The sequence below is a fragment of the Esox lucius genome, chromosome 12 (assembly GCF_011004845.1).
Source record: "Esox lucius isolate fEsoLuc1 chromosome 12, fEsoLuc1.pri, whole genome shotgun sequence".
NCBI classification, from domain to species: Eukaryota; Metazoa; Chordata; class Actinopteri; order Esociformes; family Esocidae; genus Esox; species Esox lucius.
In genome coordinates, this window is record NC_047580.1 from 19,103,574 (window position 1) to 19,127,249 (window position 23,676).

General features: G+C 37.6%; 1 protein-coding gene across 2 annotated transcripts in view; it reads left to right on the forward strand.

Moving 5' to 3' along the window:
• Positions 1–23,676, forward strand: part of pex14 (peroxisomal biogenesis factor 14) — a 108,064-nt gene that overhangs the window by 38,730 nt on the left and 45,658 nt on the right. For both annotated transcript variants that reach the window (XM_010891784.4, XM_010891785.4), the window contains one exon: positions 10,208–10,292. In XM_010891784.4, coding sequence (XP_010890086.1) covers positions 10,208–10,292 — 85 coding nt within the window. The remainder of the gene's footprint in view (positions 1–10,207; positions 10,293–23,676) is intronic.

Sequence of the window (23,676 nt, forward strand, 5' to 3'; positions counted from 1 at the left end):
TACAGAAATATTTCAGCATTTTGGGACTCTTTTGGGAATCCAAGTTTTTCTCCATTCGCCGGAGGGTTGTTCATTTTATGCATGGCTCTAGCATGTCAGTTACTGATTTGCAGGTGCCCATGCAGTGTCCAAAACTAACTTTTCTGCCAAGCGGTCTGCCAAGGGGACTGGTAGATGAAAAAAATCCACCAGCCAAGCATGTCTTTTACCGGACAAAATAATAAATAGCCTTTTTGTGTCACGTATACATACATTTCAGTACATTTGTAAAAATATAGTTGTTTCTGCCAGAAATATTTCTGATTGAGAGGGGTCGTGTACTTATTTCACTCATTAAAATGCAAATCAATTTGACGTTTTTGATGTGTTTTTCTGTATTGTTTTGTTGTTGTTCTGTTTCTCACCGTTCAAATAAGCATTCCATTAAAATCATAGACTGATCATTTCTTTGTCAAACGTACAAATCAGCAGGGGATCAAATATTTGTTTCCCTCACTGTACCTGCCAGTGTGGCAGATAGCCTTCTGAGATTTACTTGCCAAACAATCTCTACCCGCATTGGCGGGTGTTAATTCCGGACCCTCTGCCCATACATTGGGAATCCATCTCTACTCTCTCCGTTACCACAGAATTGTTTCAACAGTTCTATTAGGAATTTTCCAACTTGTTTGAGAGTCATCATTGGTAGGGCCTTCATAAATCACAACAACTTTAGAGCTATATCTCAACTGACCTGCCACACTCTTGGTTTTATTGGAAATTATGCAGCACTTTACCATATATCTGAGAGTAGCAACTGAGATCCCAAAGTTCACCAACAGAACAGACATGACCTGAAGTTCGTAATTCAGCAAGACCTGCTGCTCTTTTATATTGGGCTACCATTTCTGCAGTGTTTTCGGTTATTTTCCCCTTAATTATGTTTTTGGCACTTTAGCTTTTTGTCCCATGCACAAGATGTGTTAATTGGTTTCATTTGACTTATTGCATTTAGCTAGATTAAATGTTAGGTTTGAGGTGTTCCCATGTTAACCTATTCGTGATAGAACAGTGAAACCATAAAAAATTGCTATTGCTCCAGAAATTGATTCCCATTGATGTATGCCATAAAAAACTGTACCCATGTTGCATGTTAGCAAAGTTAGTCAATGTTTTATGGTCGGGAAAAAAACACTTTTAGCCTAAATTAAGTTCTTTATACTTTTTGTAAACCCATGGAAGGCATATCACCCAAAGAACACCATCCCTACTGTGAAGCATGTTGGTAGAAGCATTATGTTATAGGGCATCTTTTATCATCGTCAGAAACAGGCAGTCTTCAGGTTCGAAGGGAAAATGACAGGAGCAATGTAGCTGTGGAATTCCTGCTTCCTGCTGCAAGTATTAGAAATGTTGTACAAATACTTTGTTTTGGCAAACATTATGGTCAATATTCAGACTTGAGAAACAAAGTTGCCATCATTGGGGGGGGGGGAGGATTCTCTTTGCTTTGGTAGTGATGCAATTCTAAATTATTCTGTTTATAAATTCTGATATAAAAACTCTAATAAAATATAGCGCTGTCATTTTTGCAGGCTAGCATTTCTTTGTGAATTATTATTTTGGGAACATATTCAGTTATATAATATCAGGGTTTCCCAACCTCTCATTGCACCTCACCAGACATTTCACCTTTATTGTAACCCAGAACTGGCACACGTAAAATCAGTTCGACTAATTGATCATGTGTGTCAGTTCAAGGTAAAAAGAAAACATTTGAAATGTCTGGGGACCCTTGAGGAGTGATTTGAGAAACCTTTAAATTATTTCTATTTGCTTTTTAAGTGTCTTTGTGTCCGGTAATGCATATTCCCTGTACAAAAAGACACAGGGAGCTACTTGTCAAAGAATGTCATCATTAACTGTAAAAGTTTAAAATAATAATAATTCAAATTACAGGAAAGAGCCACTGCATTAAAGAACAAAAGAGATCGATGGCAGTACATTACATTTTATGCAATTGAAAAAAATCAAATCATTAAAATTGATCACTCCTGCTTTGTAAAAGTGTTTCTGAATTAAATTATTCTATGAAAACATTTTGACCAATTGAGGAGCCGCGGAAGTATCCATTACTGGATTGCTGCTGAGAAGGGGCTGGAATGTTTTGTGGTGAGTAGTTTGTTGTGCTACACCGCTGTTTCTTTCTCTAGCTAAAGTGCCACAGTTTAATCTCCGATGACCCTTGTCTCTGATCGGCCCCAGCCTCCTTCTGTAGGCCTTTTACCTGAATTAAAAGGAATTTGTGGGATATATCTGTCAGTCTTTTGGCCTAGGTAAGTGAAAGGGTAGTGTCACTGATAGGGGTACTGATCTTTAGCCAAAGGAGGCATACCAGTCCCTGTGTGGCTGTCTTCATTCAAGGAGTCATTCGTCTCAGCATTCTAGTTAGGTCAACTTTACACTGAAAAAATTAACATTGATAAAAATTCCCAATCCATGTATTTGAATATTTTACTTGGGATTGGATATTTGTCCACACCTTAAGAGGAAGTAATGAATAGGCATTGAGACAATCTGACACCCTTATTGAAGCGTCTTAGCTAGATCTGGCATCAGATGTTTCAGGCTGCAAAGTTATATTGCAATGACTAATTTAACTTTTCGGCCTAGTTGTGATGGCAAATGCTTGATAGAGAAATGCCCATGAATGGAAAGTTTGGTCTGAATGTGTTTTTGGTCTACGTCCCTCCTTTAGAATTGCATAATGTGCTGTTGATGTCATGTTTGTAGCTTTGCCCATGGGGCTAAAGTTGTCACACATGTTGCACTGTTTGTTATTTTTATACCTTTGCCAACCAACCATCAATTACATTTTCCATGATCCCTTTTACACATGGATACATTCTTGCTGATTGAAGTTAGGATATTTCAATACAGAATAAGCACATTGAAAGAATTCACAATCATGGAACATCAACCTCCACCATATCCCTTGAGCATGTTGACAACCGTAATACTGGACAATATAATTTGTTTGTCATTAGCAAAGAAACATGTTAAACATAAAAAAATAAAAAATGAATGAATGCTTCACTATAACACAAAAAGGCGAATAGAAAAGCACAGTTCAAAAAGGCGTTCTTGACTGAAGTGTTAACGTGCAGGTAGGAATGCTCACATCTTGAGCAGCACTTGTCAAAACATTGTGTCTCCACACTTCTGAGGATTCTTTAAAAGAAAAGTGGTGCACAATACCTTGGAAGGTATCTCCACGAGAAACTGATTTCTGCAAGTTTATACTACAAAATGATCTATTGGCAAAGTACTTAGTGAAATATTTTCGGAAATATATCATAGTGTAAAAAGGCCCAAGTAGGGCCACCTGAGTGGAAACCTAAATTTGCAATACAATGCTTATGAAAGACAGAGCGCCGGAAAGACTTCAGGATTGATATTAATTTAATTATCACATTTCTACATTTCAGTATTATAACAGGACACCGGCGTTTCTCCATTGATAAGCAATCAGCTAACAGACAAATTAAATCCAGTCATTATGGTAATACATTATCCACAGTGGTTATAGAGTATGTTGAAGTATTCAGTTGTGTTCAAAAAAATACTCTAAACATTTAATTCACATAATAACATTTATTTTATTAACATATCACACCTCTCCTGATGTCAATAGCTGGGACGGTTTGTTTCGCAATTGCTGTGGCTAGGTGTAGCTTATTTCACACATACTGTAGGCCCATACAGTACAGCCATTTCTGCAGAAAATGGTTGCCTGTGTAGTTTTTCCAGAATCCAAAATGGTACAAAAAAATCATGCTACAGGTTTTAACTTTGTGGACTGGGTGTGGTGGAGGTATTGATAACCACATAGATGGTTCAGTTTCGCCACACTGCTCCCAAGGTCACTAGTTTGACACAGCTGCTTGCATTGAGGCTATGCTTCCATAGCTGAATATCACATTAGGCAGGAAAAATTTCACAGTTTAGAAGAGCATTTAAAGATGTATTTTTAAAATGGAGTTTAAAGTACTGTTAAGTACATCAACCAGTTCAGACAGAAATGGAAATACTTTAATTGTATTAAATGTATTAAATGTCATTCCTTTTAGCAGGGTTCTGGTGATACTGGTGATTCTTGTTAAGTATTTCAGACAACAATCTCTGTTTATGATTTGCACATGACTGCATGTAGTCTAATTTATATAAGGCTTAATTTTCTTCCTATTTGTCCTCTTCTCTCTTTTTTCATTGCTCTAAACTATTGTTTGGAAGAAATGTGAGACCACCCTAACACAATTTCGGCCGTGTCTATTAACCCATTATTGCATCGGGGGGCTTCTCCACAAATGTAGCAGGCAATTTGAAATGAATTGATTCACACTGAGACTAAATCCAATACTTGTTACGAGCTGGCTGCGGATCCAGCCCTTTCTTTAGTATCTTTAGTCTGCCGTATCAAAAGATCCTGAGTTTTTTTTTAAGCTTCTGCACATTCAGAAGCTCTTGATCTCTTTGTCCGGCAGACTAAACACACTGAAAAGGATGGAACCGCAGCCAAGGCCTACTTGTTAATGATTTCCTTTTACATCACCATTGCCGCTCACCCTGGCTGGTAGTTGTTTAATCCTCTCTCTTATTGTTCACTTTTGCATCCATATTTGCATCCATATTGGATCAACCATTTAGAATTTCTTTCCGTTTAGTTCAGCACTTTTAGTCCGTCCATTTAGGGTACCAAAGGTATTTGGACAGTTGCATTCACATATGTCTCTTTTTAGGCTCTTGTATGTTAACTTATTAACTGCATGCACACGAGAGCTGTCAATGTTTAATCTGGTCTTTGCTTTTGCATTTGTTGCGACCGAAAATTATCCTGTACCAGAGTAATATAAAGAAGAAAGTGTAAAGAAAAATGTATCTGTCTATAAGTATACCACCTCATCTGTAAATCATGGTGGAGGAAGTGTTATGGCCTGGGTATGTATGGCTGCAACTGGAACTGACTTAATTGATGATGTTGTCTGTTGTTGGTAGCAACAGGATGAATTTTGAACTGTACAGAAACATCTTGTCTGCCCCTAACAAAGTGCCCTAAATGCCACTTCATCATGCTGCTGGATGATGACCCAAACACACTGCCATAGCTGCCATATATTGTTTTTCAGGATGAGAAAGTGGAATATTCTTGACTGTCTTTTAGACAAGAAAGACTGGCTGAAGACAAGACCAAATTCACCAAAACAAATAGAATATGCTTGATCCGCAGGTCAGCAAGGTGCCATATTCAACCTCTGACAGCAAAACCCAATTATTATACACTAAAAATAGAACTGATTCTGTTTGGTTGTGGAATTTTTACTATCAGTTTCTACAAAATAAGGTAGCTGTGGGATACAATGGGTGTTTTTCATTAGCTACCACTAAGGTACAATGCTGTGCTTTATTTGTTTCTATCAGAGTTATCCTTGCTTAGGCAATGAAATAAATTCAGCACCTCCCTCACTTCAGCTGCTTACTTCCTGAATGTACCTTCAGTTTGGACCAAATCTGTTTCTATGGAGTATGATTGTTCATAGGCCTGTCAAAAGAAAATACAGTATTCTCCCGGTTAGTTCATTTATAATTAGGTTTTCTTGACATTTCTGAAAAATTTGAAGATTCAAAGTAAAAGAAAAAAAGTGCATGGCCCAATTAGGGTCCAATTCAAACTCAATAATGATGCTGTAATCTTGTACGCTCATCAACTTCACTGTCTTAAAGCACATTGGTTAGTGTTCATCTCTTTCAATGATTGAGTTTTAGCTTCTTTTTCGGCTGTACCTGACACTTTATTGGTTATCTCATTTGTAAAGATTATTGGTCAGTACAGGGAGCACTTTGGTGCATTAGCAATTTTAGGTTTACAAGAAGCATTATGAAATAATTATTCAACTAACCAAAAGGTATTTACCGGTATTCGTAAAAGCCAGACACACCCACCATTTTAATTTCAGTTAATATTTATCCTGCCAATCCAAATGTGCCTTGTACGAACATAGAGCTCACCCCTTAAAAGCCCAATTGTGTGCTACCCTACACTATAACAGGGATGATCCATAAGTCGATAACAAGACAAGACTGAAATCTGTGCAATGTGGTTATAATTGATTGAGATGGCTGGGTGGAACTTGTGCAAACCAGCTATGTCATCTGCTAAGAACAGCACTTTTCCTCTCCCTGAAGATCTACGGCAACCATTATGCAAAAGTAGAAATGTTAGGTAATATATTTTCAAACTGAGGAAGCTTAAATATTTTATTGAACTGTCTGCACATACTTTAGATATTATTCTTGCCTTTACATAGATGACGAGATGCTAGTCTAACATTGTACAACATTGAGATGTCACATGTTTTTGTATATTATACAGTTATTTTCCTCTCCCCATGTCTCGATTTTTCAGTTACTTCAATACATTTGGTGCAATAGTTATTAGCCTCAGTTCATTAGCAGTGTTATCCAGTATAAAACACATTGTGTGGCATTTTTACTCACTGGATCAATAAATTATCTTTCAGAATCCTAAAAGCCAGAATAGGTCCTTCTTGTTATCAAACAGATAAATTCCCATGTGTTTTTATAGTATCTGTTCTGCTTAAACAACAGTCTGAGGTTAACCATGCAAATGGTTTAATCTGCTTGTCACAATGAAAGTTCCGGGTGACTGACTGTAATAAGCCCTCAGCATATAGAGATCCAGGAATTTCCACCACCCTTGTTTTGCCTAACCCTTGTGTACATCAAAGGTTATGATAATGTCACGGTGACTATAATACATATTTCTGAACAGTTTGTCTACATGTTTGTAGACTGACTTTCCCCCCTTTTCAAATAATAATTGTATTGAAAGGCATGTTATGAGAAGGAAACAAAAAATATGTACTACAGGAAATAGTGTGAGAATTCTGGTTTAGACTTCTGGTTGAGGGAGCACCGTGATAAGAACCAGAATGGCATTGGATGTGCTTCGGAAGACTCGTATCTCGACAATGTCCCGAGTCTGCTGGGAGTTGTTGTGATGAAGCCGGGCTTTAATCACAGATTAGATCATTTAATTTAGGTGATGAACAGGGTTAAACATTTTTACTATACTATAAAAGCAATATTGTCTGCAATATAACTAAAATGGCCAGTTATAATAAGTGTACAACAAATAAAAAAAAATTCAGACTGTTGTTGGAATTCTGCATGTGAGTGATCAAGAAAACTAAAGTACGTATAGTTATAGTGCCAATAATGATTTTCGGAGAACTTTCTGCCTGCTTTCCCATGCAAATCTGAATCTTTTTTTCTCTCATTTTTGACAAATCAGATGACATGTAAATGATCTAATGTGATTGGTTAAAAAAATAAGTGGGGGGGAAAAACTGAATCCCATTTCAGAAGACTGCTGAGAAATGGTGTTGCTGTCTTTTGGCAGATCTTCGAAAGCTTGAATGAGTATGTCACATATCACATGATCACGTCAGTCAAAGACCCTGTCGATGACTTGGCAGAAAACATTGTTTAATGCATGCAAACGTGTTGTACCATTGGCTGAGAAGCCCAAAATATGTTTTATCAGGCTAATTAAAATAAGCAGTGTGATTAATTACAGGTTAATTTCAATATAGTTTAATATTTACATCTAGAACCCAGTACGAATAATACAGTGATGTTGACAGGTCAGTTACTTTGTTGTTGTATACAGTACTTCTAATCTATACAAAAATAAATTAAATGTACTTGCTGTGTATTCGGAGATCAGTATCGTTGTGTTGCAATGAATTTTATGAGGTAACACTTAAATATTTAGTAGTTTGTTTTCATCACACCCCTACCACCACCTGACAGCTACCAAACTCTTTTTTGTCACAATAATGTAGCTTTTTAGACTGCTTTCCTGCCATAGCTGCTCCTTAAAACTAAAACTGAAGTTTAAAAATGTAATTATTTTGGATTGAAATGGGTCTTTAGTATGTGCAGTGCATTACCCAAAAATGCATTACCTGCTGGCAATGTGCTCACTTTGTATCTTTCAACACTCCTAGAAAAGGCAGAGTAATCAAAACCTTTCAACCTATTAGAGGGATGACTTTTACAATTGAATCACAAGGGACCACAGGTGAGATAAGTCATCCAAGCCCCTCTTGCCAGTGTGTGTTTCCCCCATTCACCATGTTATTTTGTGTTTATCCATTTTAAGAGGCAACCATTGAAAGCATCCACTTCAAATGTATGTTTCAATAGAATTTAAACATGGGGGTTTTTGTTAAATTTTTTTGGAGAAGCATACTGGAGTGGGAGAAATTAAGGTGCATCTCGAAGGAAAACATAATAGAATCGATGAATGCCATGCACTTACAACTACCGATGTTCTGATGCCATTTAACGTTTTAGTGCATTAACGTCTCCAGTCATTACAACATTTAAGCTTTGGTGATTTGATCTTGGTGCGTTTTTAACTGGAAGAATTGTAGAAGTTTTCAGCCGTGGATAAGTTAAGTTATTAGATACAAATGATCACCTCTGCATTAAGTATAGATTTTCTTCCCCTGCGCACTTAAGGCTGGAAGTTTGTCTTTAAGAGGGTAATAGCAAATTAAGCTGCATACTCCATTTGTCCAGCACTCCTTGTTGGGCTAATTTTATAACTGCTGATTTGGCCATTCCCTGGAATTATCTGGAAAGTGGTCAGGTGGTCTTAATACGCAATGCAGGGAAGTCTTCAGAAATTACTTTCAAACAAATCAATGTGTACTATGTCTGGGTTTTAAAGGGATAATTCAACAAAATTACTAAACGACACTGGTTTGCCTACCATAAATTCAGTCTGTAGACAATATTTGAAAGCAATCAGTGCTTTGGTTTTCCCAAAACAATCTTGTTTCAGCATTTGTGGCACAAACAGTATTATTAAAATGAATTTTCAGGCTGAAATGGCACAAGGTATCTTACATCACAGGATTCAAAAAGTTTAAAATAATTATGTAACCAATCTATTAGGTGATTTTTCAGTGGGAAATGTACTTTGTTAGAGGAACATTAACTCTCAGTGGTTTAAAAGAACCATCAGTTTTGGTAATATCCTGTACATTTTAAATAATATTATAATAATTATTGTGTATTACTAAGGAGAGTCGGGTTAATGTCCCTTACAAATCTCAACCATCATCAGTTTACCAGCATGCTCTATTTCTGGAAATGTGTTTGTATTGTTTTAATACCTGTGTTTTTGCATGTGCATTGATAAATTATGCACCTGTTGCTGAAATGGTTGTTCCAGTTCAAATAGTTCTTCCCATCAACTTGACTGTCATAAATACAAGGTGGGAGTGCATAAAGTTGGATATCAAAATGTTGCGGACTATTAAAGAGATGTATTCTACTTAAAATTGTACTCCAACCGCGTTTCCAAAAAAGTTGGGACGCTGTGTAACATGTAAAGAAAATCATAATGGAATGATGTGCTATTGTCTGGCGTATCAAAATATGAGATTATTTTAGGGAATCATGGTGGTATGGGGGTGCATTAGTGCACATGGCATTGGTGACTTGCACATCTGTGAAGGCACCATTAATGCTGAACAATATATACAGGTTTTGGAGCAACATAAGCTGCCATCCAGATGACGCCTTTTTCAGGGAAGGCCTTGCTAATTTCAGCAAGAGAATGACAAACCACATTCTGCACGTATTGTATAACAGCGTGGCTCTGTAGTAAAAGAGTGCGGGTGCTAAACTGGCCTGCCTGCAAACCAGAACTGTCACTTACTGAAAACATTTGGCAAATTAAGAACTGAAAAATATGACAAAGGAGACCCCAAATGGTTGAGTAACTGAAATATTATATTTCAAGCAAGATTGGGAAAAGAAATCCCTTTCTAAACTAGAGCAATTAGTCTCCTCCGTTCCCAAACGCTTATAGAGTATTTTTAAAAGAAGAGGTGATGCAACACCTTTTATGCAGTGTCCCAACTTTGTGGGAAACAGGGTTGTAGAACTGAGAAAATAACTTTGCATTGCTTTGTTACCAAACAAAGAAAATTACAAAATATCAGAAAGTTTGGGGCTGCAAAATCCAGCAAAACCAACTGACTTTTAGATGTTCTGACCATTATTGTGTAAAATATACAACTATCGGTCAGAAGGATTCTAACCTTTTCTACTTTCTTACTTTGTCTTTCAGATAGCCACAGCTGTAAAATTTTTACAGAACCAAAAAGTCCGTCAAAGTCTACTGGACACCAGAAAAGCTTTTTTGAAGAAAAAAGGTGAGTCATTGTTGTGGTGCATATTGTTTTTATTTTAATACCAGTACAGTACTGTTTTAATATTATACTGAAAATCTCCAGATAAGTCACTTAAATTAGTGTGATACTATGTAAATGCGAAGTCCTAACAGGGTCTCTACTGTATGTGTATTTTATTTGCATATACGTTCAAAAAATCTATTTGGAGGTTGAAGAAGGGACTGATGGACACTGGCCTGAGATGTTCATGCAATTATTCTTTGGTTGGCTTTTAGCGGTCAAAGGTTGAGGCCAAAGCTCTTTGCCCTAGGGGTCGGATCGGGGTCGATTTTGCTGTAGAATGCATGATTCAAGCTCTGTAGATAAATGACCCACCAGTCAGGATGCTTCTTTGAGCTCAGGAAAATTAATATCGACACAGCCTCCTGCACTTTTAATGGAATTGTCAATGATATTACCTTCAAGCATTTTTCGGCCTTTTACTTAATTTAGCTGTTAACATAAATTTGAGGCCCGTCATTGGAAAGCGGGGTTAGGTGGTGATGAAGGAATCTGTTTTTGATTATGTTTCTTAGTGGTTTTATGTTCCCAACAGACAACATCATTAATTTATTGTAATAGTTGTCTCTTTTTTTTATAACAGTGTCATAATAAGAAAGACACCCCAACTTCTGATACTTCACCAGACACACTGTCTTGTTAATGGTTGAGACAACCTGGGCCCTTTAGTAGATCATGAAATATGAGTTGACATTGTGGCAACCAGGACCTTGGGCTTAGATTGTTCTACTGATTAGTGTTTGTATATCAGCTCATTTTATATATATGTCTTAGGAAAACCGTTTTGTACATGAGGACTAATTCAACATAAGAGCTCAGGGATTTGGCTTCTATCATTAGAGCAATGAAAACTGAGCCTAAAACCTCCATGACCAGAGGTAACCTGAAACCAAATCCATTGTTACCGGCTGCTACTAAACACATAAGCAGGCTATAATGACTCCCGATCTCTTTTGAAATGTACTTGCTTTGTGCCCCTCATTAGCGACAACTGAGGACTATTCTTTATCCAGTGTGATTTACTATACCCTTCATGAGAATAATGCATCCACTTCTGTCATTCTTTGATATCTTTTCTTTGTTTATTTGTTTGCTTGAGCTATACTTATAGTGTCAGGTATTTAGTTTTTTAATAAAGGTGTACACCCCCTCTTTCTTCACATTTAGCATATATAAAAGTACCTATAAAATGTGTATATATATTTTGTTGTGTGAATTCCTCAATTTATGGTATGTAAATACAGTAATATTCCACCCCCAACTTATTTACGTAACATACTCACACAATGTAATAGGGTATATATTTTCTTGATTGTTAAATAAAATGATTAACGATGCTATTGTTGTTAATACTTGGTGGAAGCAATTTTGTCAGTAATTAGTGTCTGTTGTTATAGGACTTTTATACTAACTTTGCTCATCTAAATTTGGCAATGTTTATCCTTCCTTCCAGAGTACTAAATTCAGTGCTCTAAATGGGCAATTGAACTTTTTATTCCTTAGCCACTGATGGAAGTGTGCTTTGGGTCGATGTTATTCTGAAAGGGGAACTTCTGTCCCATTTTCCACGAGGGCAGCAGGTTCTACTCAAGGACTTTCCTGTACATTTCTCCATTAATTTCCACTTCTATCCTGACAAGTCACCCAGTCCCTGTCAGTTGGAAACATCTACATAACAGGATGTTGCCACCACCATGGTTCACAGTATGGATGGTGTTCTTCTGGTGATTACTTTTTTTGACACGTCTTCATAATCACCTGGGTGTTTTGGGCGCCATATTTCAAACAGGATTCAAGCTTACCTAATGGCCTCGTTCTTGACTCCCTACTATACAGGCTAGATTTGTGGAGTATTTGGGATATTGTTGTGTAGAATTAGTAAAAATACTAAAGACAGGTGGATTTACATGACTTTAAAACATTAAACATGAGGAAACATTAAAAAACTAAACAATCTGGCGCTGTCAGTTTTTGTTTGGACTAAAAAGCTAGTTGGAGATTTTAAGGGATTATGATCAAACTACAGGCCAACACCAAAATAAAGGAGACACTTGAGTAAAAGAAGGATTCAAACTATATTTAAAGCTAGTGTTTACACACAGGTATTGATCCAGAGCTAGGCAATTAACACACTGTCTTGCTGCTCCAATAGGATGGACAACTGGTCACTGCAAGGTTTTGATGCACATTATAACAATGAAAAACATGTTTATGGTTGTCTCAGTCAACGTAATGAAGTTTTTAGAGATTCTGGAGAAGCACCTGAAACAGCGGCTGCAGCATTCCACCACCTTCAGTGTCAAATGATGGAATTTCTTATGGCAGAATGGAGTTCTAATAGAATTCCAGACTTCAGGAATATGCCCAACTGCAGCTTGTGGTGGCCCGACTCTCTAATGTTGATTTTGTTCTTTATTTCGGCAGGTGCCATTCCAAATTTTGCTAGAGCTGGCAATTGTTAGCATACCAGCCAATTCACACCCTGAAAGAACAGTACTTCTAAACAAACATCCATCAGTCCATGGTCATTTCCTCCGGTGGCCCCACCATTGTATTTAACCAAGAGTTTTATCCTTTGGGTGTCTTTGCCCTGGACTGCCTAAATTACTGTTGTATTTGAAAATGTGCATGTTCTAGGTTATTGCCTTGTGTCAGCAAAAGGCTATTTCGACTGAGCTTCACCTTGAACAATGTAATTATGTCACAGGGCTGTATCACTTCGTAAGCGCCTTGCATGAGTTGAAGGGTAGAAGGGGAAACTAATCTTCTAGACAAAGTGCTGACTAATCTTAAGCCAATTTCAGTTGATTAAATTTCATATAAAATGGCATTTTTTTTTTACTGTCTTGCAGATTTCACTAAAGCAATATTCATGTTATTGTAAAAGACTTTCCAATAAGTTATGCACGACATGTCATTCTTGCTCTTGTTGGATTTAGCTGATATTTTGAGGGGTAGAGTTTCAAATGGCAGCACTTAATAGGCCTACTTTTTAAAATGTTACCTGCATTATTGGCAATGCATTGATTAGGCCACTGCATTTATGCCAAATGCATAGGTCAACACTACCGCCTGTGGAGTCCACAAGGAAAGGGAAAAAGATGAATGCGTGTGATGTGACTTCTGCTTTTGGATGCAAACAAATTGGTTATTGTACAGTGGTTAGTAAACGTCTTTTTGTTGCTGTCAAATTAATTCTTGATGAAGAATAATAGTGATGTTTTTCCTACTCTATAAAAGTTATTGAGGAAATCCACCATAAAACAGTATTTTAGGTGTTTCGGGTTTAATTACAAACCACGATAGTACATTTTGCACAGAGAAGGTCCAAACAATGTCAGTGGTTGATTGAGCCTGCATTGCATAGCCGCTGGAAGTAGGGGTGTTGGGGGTGCTGCAGCCCCCCTGGCAGAGTCTCTGCACCCCCGACAAGATTCTGAAATTCTCTTTTAGTTTCAGTCCAACACCAATGCACATAGAGTAATTTTGGTCATCCGCATGTGAGGTTGATGGCTATTATTTTGGCCGACAGGTGTGTGTCACTCGTCTGTTTGATATCTGTTCAATACAACCATGCATTTAACCATTATCAACAATCCCGATCAAATGCAATTATTGTGGCCTTTGTTCAATCACATGACTGGGACAACCACATCTGGTGTGATCACATGTTCAATAGAGCATTTGGACATTAAAGGAGTCAGGTTTGCAAATTTTCTCTGGCTTTATAGAGACAACAGCATGAAGAGAGCCTTGTTGTAGGTGATCAGTGTGAATCAAAATCATGAAAGGGCATGTGGAAAAATAAATGAGTCTGTAACAATGATATAGACCACTATATAGACACCAAAATCAAACAATATAAATAATATAGACTCCAAACATAAGACAATCTTCAATAATAGGAGAAAGCCTAAGGTACTATAAAGGAGACAAAATCCTAAACGGCAGCTAATGGCTAAGCGTTGTTCAAGGGACAGTCGTCACCTTCGGGAATCTCTGTTTTCTCCTCAGGTGGTTGAAGCTCCCTCTTTGTATGGACTTGCTTACGCTTCTGTTTGTCTCCCCAACTGGCCACCCTGGCCTGGTTTTAAGGGCAGAGACACATGCGCAATTAGTAACAAAAGAGCAATGATTTGTTTACTAGCCAGGCTGGAGTGTTCCAAAGGGTCCAAAAGCCGCCATCACTCACATACATACATACATACATAGTTTTTTGTATGTTTAATACTTTATTTATACAGAGTGTCAGACTGAGACCAAGGTCTCTTTTACAGCTCAGCCCTGTGCACAAAAATCAACACAATTACACAAAACAGTTGCATTCAACAACAATACATTTATTTAAAATAGCTCAACATTTTCCAATACTGGGATCGACAATATCGATGGCCCCAGGCCAGTAAAAAGTCAAGTCAGGACTAATCAAACTAGCAAGTCACTGTCCCGATGGTGCCACCGCAAAAAAATTACAGTTCGCATTATAAACTTGACATCCTCCAGTTGTTTCGTAATCTGGCACATGCACAAAACTACCTTGCAGCTCCTTTCATGTGCTGTTGGCCAGTCAACATTTAAACAGTGATGTGAGGCGTGGCTGTCTGTTATTGTTTTTCAATAAAACATTTAAACTTGCACAAGTCACTCAATTGAAGAAGGCAGCGAAGGATAACTACAAGCTCAAACTAAAGCGATTTTCTTTTTTACTTGAGTGCCAAAAATAATGTACCTGTTTTGACGTCAATGGAACTCCGATGCATTGTCGTCTGTCCTAGGTTCCCGGCTAGAGCGGACAAATGTGGGTCTTTTTACAAAGGCACTGACAACGTTGCATGAAATGATAGCCAAGCGTGTGGGCCCTTGGTTGTCTTGAGGGCCCTTGGGGTGAATGAGTTAGTGTTTGGTTTGAAAGTCCAATGCTTTTTTGGCTTATCTTATTCGTTTTTATGATTAGAATATATTTGTTTTATATATCCAGAATGTATTTCATAAATGATAAATCATGTTAAGTAACAAAAGTATTTGGTTATTTGTTGTAACACTGATGAATTGCAACTTTTGGAAGTTTGTTTTTCTGCCCAGTACGTTTAAAAATAAATTTACGTTGAGCCCTGCAATAGACCAAGGCATTAAGTTTAAGGCTTTTTTTCGAACTCATTACACGAACGAGGGGCATGATATGCAAAAGCAGTTTTACCCAACTCTGTATGCACCTGGGGAACCTCCAAAGCTAACCAATCCTTGGAGCGCGTTTTATAACCACCAATAATCCATGTTATTTTAGAGGAGTATTTGATAGGTTGTGCATTATAGCCTTATAGACAAACCTCAGCCAGTGTCTGGCCCTCCTGGAAGCTAAGGAGTCCCATCCAACCATAGAGTACAGAATCCCGTGATGTGTATGAAACTCGATGCCTGTTATAAAATGAAGAGCAGCATGATAGACCGCATCCAAAGGCCTCAACACTGAAGCCAATGACTGCATATGCAATAGACCACCATAATCAAGCACAGACATAAAAGTAGCTTCAACAACTTCAAGTCTATGCTGAAAGGACAGAAACACTTTGTTTCTATAAAAGAAACCAGTTTCCTCACCAAATCTGTAATATATGCTTTGAAGGAGAGATGTTCATCTACCCAGATACCAAGGTATTTATAAGATTGAACACATTCTATGACAGAGCCTTCAAAAGGACTAATCTTAAGCTCATCCACATGTTGCTTTCTGCACTTAGAAGAGAATATTATATATTTGGTTTTACTTATATTTAACACCAGCTTTAGATCTAAAAGGGATTTCTGTAGACACAGAAAATCAGACTGCAGATGACCAAAAGCCTGAGCATGGGATTTGCCAGTAGCCTAAAGTATTATGTCATCTGGATTGAAATGATATTGACAATTTCTCACAGTGGTACAAATTTAATTTATATAGAGAGTAAACAACAGAGGACCCAAAATCAAACCTTGAGGAACTCCCTTTTGAACAACCAGGAAATGTGGCCTTGCACAATCCGTTACAATGGCCTTGGTTCTATTTACTCAGATAGTTCCCAAGCCATGAGCAAGACCAGATCGAGGCCAGTTTCTTCAACAGGATGGAAATATCAACAGTATCAAAGGCCTTAGAAAGGTCAATAAACATAGCCACACAACATGAACCCCCATCCAGTGCTTGAGCAATGTAATTTACACCCAGAGTAGAAGCTGTAATTATACTATACCCAGACCGAAAGCTGGACTGATATGGATTCAATATTGAATGTTCAGCTAAGAAGGAACGCAGCTATGTCACTACAAGAGACTAACCTTTTAGCTAGGCAAGATCATTTAGAAATAGTAGGTTTGTGTCACCACCCTTACGTAGTGGAAGCACATGGGCTGTTTTCCATACCCTTGGGATGATACCAGTTGTTAATGTTAGATTAAAAATATGTGCTAAAGCTTTACTAATCAGTGCGGTACTAACAATCAGACCCAGGTGAAGACCATCAGCCCATACTGCTTTTTTTTGGTATTAATAGCAAGCAAAGCATCAAGTATCTCATTTGTGGTAACAGGAATTAAAGTGAATTCTTGAATATCAGCACCAGAGCTGCTCTGCTGAAATGCTTGATAATTTCTAGATATATTTTCACATTCACTATGGTTTGCACTCAAGGGTTTTTTTTACAAATAAAGAGCCAGCCTCTATAAAATGGAGATTAAAAGCAACAGCAATTTCAGTAATTGGCCCTGTGTCAATTGGCAATGAGGAGATGGAAATGCTCTTCAGGGTTTTAACTGTTTTCTGGAATTTTGCTGGATTCCCATGACAATCAGACGATATGTTCACCTAATATTTTGCTTTTGAAATGTCTTTTAGGGCTAGTGTGCAGATTAGACCCCTGCTGTCTAACATCCCTCACACATATAATAGGGCAATGGTCACTAATATCTAATGGCAAAACACCACATGACAAATACTTATCAGTTGCATTTGTCAGAATATTGTCAATAATTGTAGATTTATTTTAAGTTAGGGCAGTTGGCTTCATCAGTTTTGTAAAAAAAAGTCGCATGTATTGTTGCAAGCCCTTTCCATATAGCTTCACACTCTTTTTTTGATTCATGAGGCAGCAATAGTGCCATGCTCCTTGATACCAAATTACATGACTAGAATTTTCTCCATGCCAACACAGCATGAGAAACAGGTTAAAGTTGCTCTCTGGCTTTCAATAGCCCATTGACCTCCATCTTTTTATGACCCCTGACATATATATTTTTTACATTTCATATTCAAAATGTAAGTCATTTTCATTCAAGGGCAACTTAATAATTCAGAGCTTGTATGACAGTAAAAGTGCATTCACCTTTTAGCATCCAAAATATTTTAGTAAGCAATATTTATAATGCAGGCTGACGTAGAAACAGCAATTTGGTAGGTTGGAGTTTTCCTCACTTACACAGTGCCTTCACTTTCTGCACATTTTGGTATGTTATGGAATTATTTATAAATAATTGCAATGAATCTACACATGCCCAATAATAAGGCAAAAACATGATTTTAGAAATGTTTACTAACTTGTTGAAATGTAAACTGATCTCATATACAGAAGTATTCAGAACCTTTATTCAGTACATTGTAGAAATGCCCTTTTCAGAAATCACAGCTTCGAATCTTGTTGGGTGTACCCTAAGAACAGCTTTTCTCACCTGGATTTGGGCAGTTTCTCCCAAATTCCTTACAGACCTTCTCAAACTGTGTCAGATTGGATGGGTGAATATTGGTGAACTGCGGTCTTAAGATCTCCCCATACATTTTCAATGGGGTTCAATTCTTTGCTTTAGTTTGCCCAATCAAGCCATTTAAGCTTATATAAAAATCTACACACCCCTGTAAAATTGCCAGGTTTTTGTGATGTAAAAGAATGAGACAAAGATAAATCATGTCACAGTTTCCACTTTTAATGTGACCTATAATGTGAACAATTCAGTTGAAAAACTAACTGAAATCTTTGTGGGGAAAAGTGGGGGATTTCTTAAAATAAAAACCTTACAATAACCTGGTTGCATAAGTGTGCACACCCTTAAACTAATAGTTTGTTGAAGCACCTTTTGATTTTATTACAGCAATCAGTTTTTGGGTATGAGTCTATTAGCATGGCACATCTTTACGTGGCAATATTTGCCCACTCTTCTTTACAAAAGTGCTCCAAATCTGTCAAATTGCGAGGACATCTCCTGTGCACAGCCCTCTTCAGATCACCCCACAGATGTTCAGTTGGATTCAGGTCTGGGTTCTGGCTGGGCCATTCCAAAACATTAATCTTCTTCTGGTAAAGACATGCTTTTGTGGATTTCGATGTGTGATTTGGGTCGTGGTCGTGCTGAAAGGTAAACTTCCTATATTATTTATAAAAATCCATTACTCAAAAAAATGTGGAGGAAGTAAAGGGGTCTGAATACTTTCTGAAGGCACTGACAGTGTTGACAGTGTTCCAGTCCATTCTGATCACCTCTTAAGTTTGCAAAGTTTGTCTTTTTTCAGAATAGGTTGTCATTTATTTTCTATTCGAAACCAAAAACGTATTTGGACTTTTTAGGTGGAAGATTCCAATTATATAATCATGTGACTAAATTGAACCGGTAAAATCCTTTCTGCCTTTTCTTAGAAATGTTAACATTATGGTCTGGTTTTCCAAATTCCCCCTGAAACCATGGTTCTTTGGTCTCACCTAATTTGATTGCTCCACCTTTTCAAGTGATTGAACTCCATTGTGTCCCCTATTGACTTTCTCATATTCTCAGAGAAAGAAACTTTGATTTAGTGGATACTTCCGAAACATTGGGCAGTACCACTGTGTTAAGCAGTAAGTAATGCCAATCTGAAGCATTGGGCAGTACCACTGTGTTAAGCAGTAAGTAATGCCAATCTGAAGCATTGGGCAGTACCACTGTGTTAAGCAGTAAGTAATACCAATCTGAAGCATTGGGCAGTACCACTGTGTAAAGCAGTAAGTAATGCCAATCTGAAGCATTGGGCAGTACCACTGTGTTAAGCATTAACTAATGCCAATCTGAAGCATTTGGCAGTAGCACTGTGTTAAGCAGTAAGTAATGCCAATCTGAAGCATTGAGCAGTACCACTGTGTTAAGCAGTAAGTAATGCCAATCTGAAGCATTGGGCAGTACCACTGTGTTAAGCAGTTAGTAATGCATATGTGAAGCATTTGGCAGTAGCACTGTGTTAAGCAGTAAGTAATGCCAATCTGAAGCATTGGGCAGTACCACTGTGTTAAGCAGTAAGTAATGCCAATCTGAAGCATTGGGCAGTAGCACTGTGTTGAGCAGTAAGTAATGCCAATCTGAAGCATTGGGCAGTACCACTGTGTTAAGCAGTAAGTAATGCCAATCTGAAGCATTGGGCAGTAGCACTGTGTTGAGCAATAAGTAATGCCAATCTGAAGCATTGCAACAAATATTTAATTCAATAAAAGATTATTCTGAACTTTGCTAAATTACCAACTAACAGATATATTTTAAAATAAAAGTATTATTATTGAAGGTATTTGTACGTCACATATTCTGTTCAAAACCAGTAGAACAATAATATTTACTGTGCAGAAGAACAACTTACAACCATGAGCAAATATGGCCACACTCCATACCTATGATAGTGATAACTATTTGTACATTGTTCATTTCAAACATGATGATGGACATCTTGACAGTCCAATAGTCACTTCCTCCTTTGTCCATGTATCAACAGTCTGCCATACACTTCTTTCAACCTTTTGACCCTGGAACTCAATCACCTCCTCCCTTCTGCTATGGGCACAAATATATGTCACTCTTAATTTCTAATAGAGTTTAATGTAATATTTATGTAAATACATTCCGATTTTATTCTATATTAACAGCCAGAAATGTCAAAGAGCACATAAAATGAAACAATACCATCTCCCGGTAGAGTGGAATTTAAATTGGATTCCTCTTGCTGCCAGTACTTATGTTGGCCAGCTGATGAAGAGGAAAATAGGGCGCACTTTGATTGCATGTTGCAGATTCTTTACACAATAATCTCGCCTCCACATATTATTTCCTTGCAGATGTGTGCCCTAATCTGCGTTGAAGGATGCCTCTCTTGTTATTTCTCTCCTTTCTTTGTTCCCAAGGAGATCTTAATAATGTGGTCTATTTCAGTATGTATAGAAACAATTTCATTTTGTGTGTTGCAAACGGTCAGTGTCACTGAATGAATGGGAAATTAGGTACTCAAGTATCTCTCACAGCCCCAATATGAATCTCTGATGAATAAACCATCTAAAATATCCTATTCCAGGAGATGTTCAAAACTCTGACATTACAGAAACAAATAAAAATAAGATTTAATTATGCATGTCCACTTTAACTATGTGTCATTTAGTTGACTTGTGTTTTTTCACTCCAAAGGAATATTCCTTCCACCTTTGTTTGACTTGATTTAATGAATAACTATAATCAGTTTGACTTGATATTTGGATTGATATAGTGAAAAACCAATGACAAAGAATTCTAAATGTTTGAATCAAATTCAAATCTTTTTAAACATTGCAGTGAACGGCTCTTACACAGAAGACATAACTAATTTACAAATCCAAATGGCTTATATACAGTCAATCATGTAAAATGTACTGAAATATCTGTTATTTCTATTGGTCAGTAGAGTCCTCATTTTGTAACTTAATCCCTCTAGCATCTACAAGGACGGATGGTAAAAACATTGTGTTTACAGCTCAAGATTACCTTAGAAGCTAACTAGATAACAGCTGGATCATTGATATCCTATGAAGTAATACCTAAACACAATATCCTCAGATTTCTCAGATAAGTGACTAGAGCATTACATTCACTTCCCAACAACTAGAATACTTATGCAGCATACACAGTGCCTGGAAAATATTCAGACTCATTTGCTTACTCCAGCTTTTCAATGTAAACACAATACTCTATACTCTATAATGAAAAAGCAAAAACACGTTCGTAGACTTTTGTTGGTGCCAATTTATGGAAAATAAAGCCTAAAATATCTCATGTACATAAGTACCCAGACACTTGGCAGTGTTGAGCTTGGATGCATTCTGTGTCCCTTTATCATGCTTGAGATGTCTCTAGGACTCTGTTGGGATCTACCTGTGGCAAATACATACATACATACTTCACAGTGTATGTCAGAGACAAAATCAAGCCATATAGTCCTCCGACTGTAGACCTCAGAGAGAATTGTGTCATGATATAGGTCAATTGCTAAAGCATTGTGAGTTCCCTGAAGCACAGTGGGCTCCATTGTTGTAAAATGGAAGAAGTCAAGACACTTCTTAGAGCTGGACATTCTAGGTAACAGGGCAAGAAGGTCCTTGGTCTAGGAGGTGACCAAGGACCCATGGCCACTCTTACAGAGCCTCAGAGTTTCGCTGCAGAAATCGGCGAACATGCCAGAAGGACAACCATCTCTGCAGTACTCCATCAAACAGGCATTTGCATTGAGAAGAGCAGTAGTCGATGAGGCCACCAAGAGGCCTATGGCAACTCTAAAGGAGTTAGTCTTCCACGGCTGAACTGGCACTATGCAGACTGCAACAATAGCCCTGTGCATCACAGATGGCCTTTATGGGAGAGTGGCAATCTCTCATCAAATCTCAGCTAGAGTTTGCCAGAAGGCATTTGTGGGACTCTGACACCAAGTGGAAGAATATTCTATTAAAATGTATATGGTTGGCCTTAACTCTTAAGCTCTAACACTGCGTATCATCTTGAGAACAACATCCCACTGTTTAGATGGTTCTCTGCACCAGGGCCTGGTAGATAGAGAGCAAAATGGATGCAGCATAGTGCAGTGAAATCCTATAAGAAAACCTGCTGAAGTCTGCAAGACACCTGGTACTTGGGAGAACATTCATCTTCTAGTTTGATAATGACCCCAAACATACAGCCGAAGTCCCACTGGAGTGGTTTAAAAACCATAAAGGCCAATGTCTATGTCAATTTACTTCTGTTTGAAAGTTAAATTTGTGGATTAATCAATTTATCCTAAATAAATGCATTTAGATTTGAAGTTGTTACACAATAGAATCTGGGTAAGTCCAAGGAGATGAATACTTGTAATTTCAGATAATCAGCTTTTTCAGGATTGTGTAAGCACCTCTTAGCCTTTCTTCGATATGTCAGTGTGACTGCGGGGCACTTCGTATTGCACAGTAAAGAAATCAGACATTCTGCTGAAACACCCAAAGGTAAATAGTAAGTGCTCTGATTGCCAAGAATTATGTTGCTTAGTGACTAGTATACCGGGGACATGTTTACACTTGCATTGTATTCAGAATAATAATTACATAGAATAATTTTATGCTTAAAATTAAGCCTCCGATAGTTATTCGGCATAATAAACTGAAAAAGTAAAACAGCTAGCAATATACTATAATAGGCTTCACCTAAGTAGTGGCCATTGAAAGAGGTTCATGGGGAACACAGAATCGCCCCTGGATTACTGTTCTTGATATGAAGGTACGGTAAGGGTAAGGATAAGGTTTTTCATTACAGATTGTAATAGGATGTGGTTTGCAAGTGGGGTTATGCGACTCACCTCTCGGACAAAAATGGCAATGACCAAGGCCTGCATACAAGGTAACGGGATTGATGTGGTTATAAATTACTCCACGGCGCCACCTAGCCCCGGCTCTCTCCCACTTTGTCATCAGTACAAGGCGATAAAGCAGGGAAATGAGTCTTCTTTTTGAATACATCAATGAATACGCGAGTGGTCATTATTTAAGGAATGCCATTTTCAGGCAGCAATAGTGCCATGCTCCTTGATACCAAATTACATGACTAGAATTTTCTCCATGCCAACACAGCATGAGAAACAGGTTAAAGTTGCTCTCTGGCTTTCAATAGCCCATTGACCTCCATCTTTTTATGACCCCTGACATATATATTTTTTACATTTCATATTCAAAATGTAAGTCATTTTCATTCAAGGGCAACTTAATAATTCAGAGCTTGTATGACAGTAAAAGAGCATTCACCTTTTAGCATCCAAAATATTTTAGTAAGCAATATTTATAATTGGTTGTCCGGGCCGGGTCTTTACCCATAAAGTTCAGAAGTGCCAGAATTGGAGAAATGCGTTTTATGACACCTGGGCCTCGCTGCCTCCTTTGCCCTTAAAAAAATGCCCTGAGAGTAAGAGCCCACTGAAAATAGAGCCGTAAATAATGTGACGAGCAATGGGTTTTCCTTTAAATAAATACCGATCAGGTTTATGTTGAAAGACAATAGAAAACGTAGGCCAGATATGCAGTTTACAGTATTTATAGCTGCA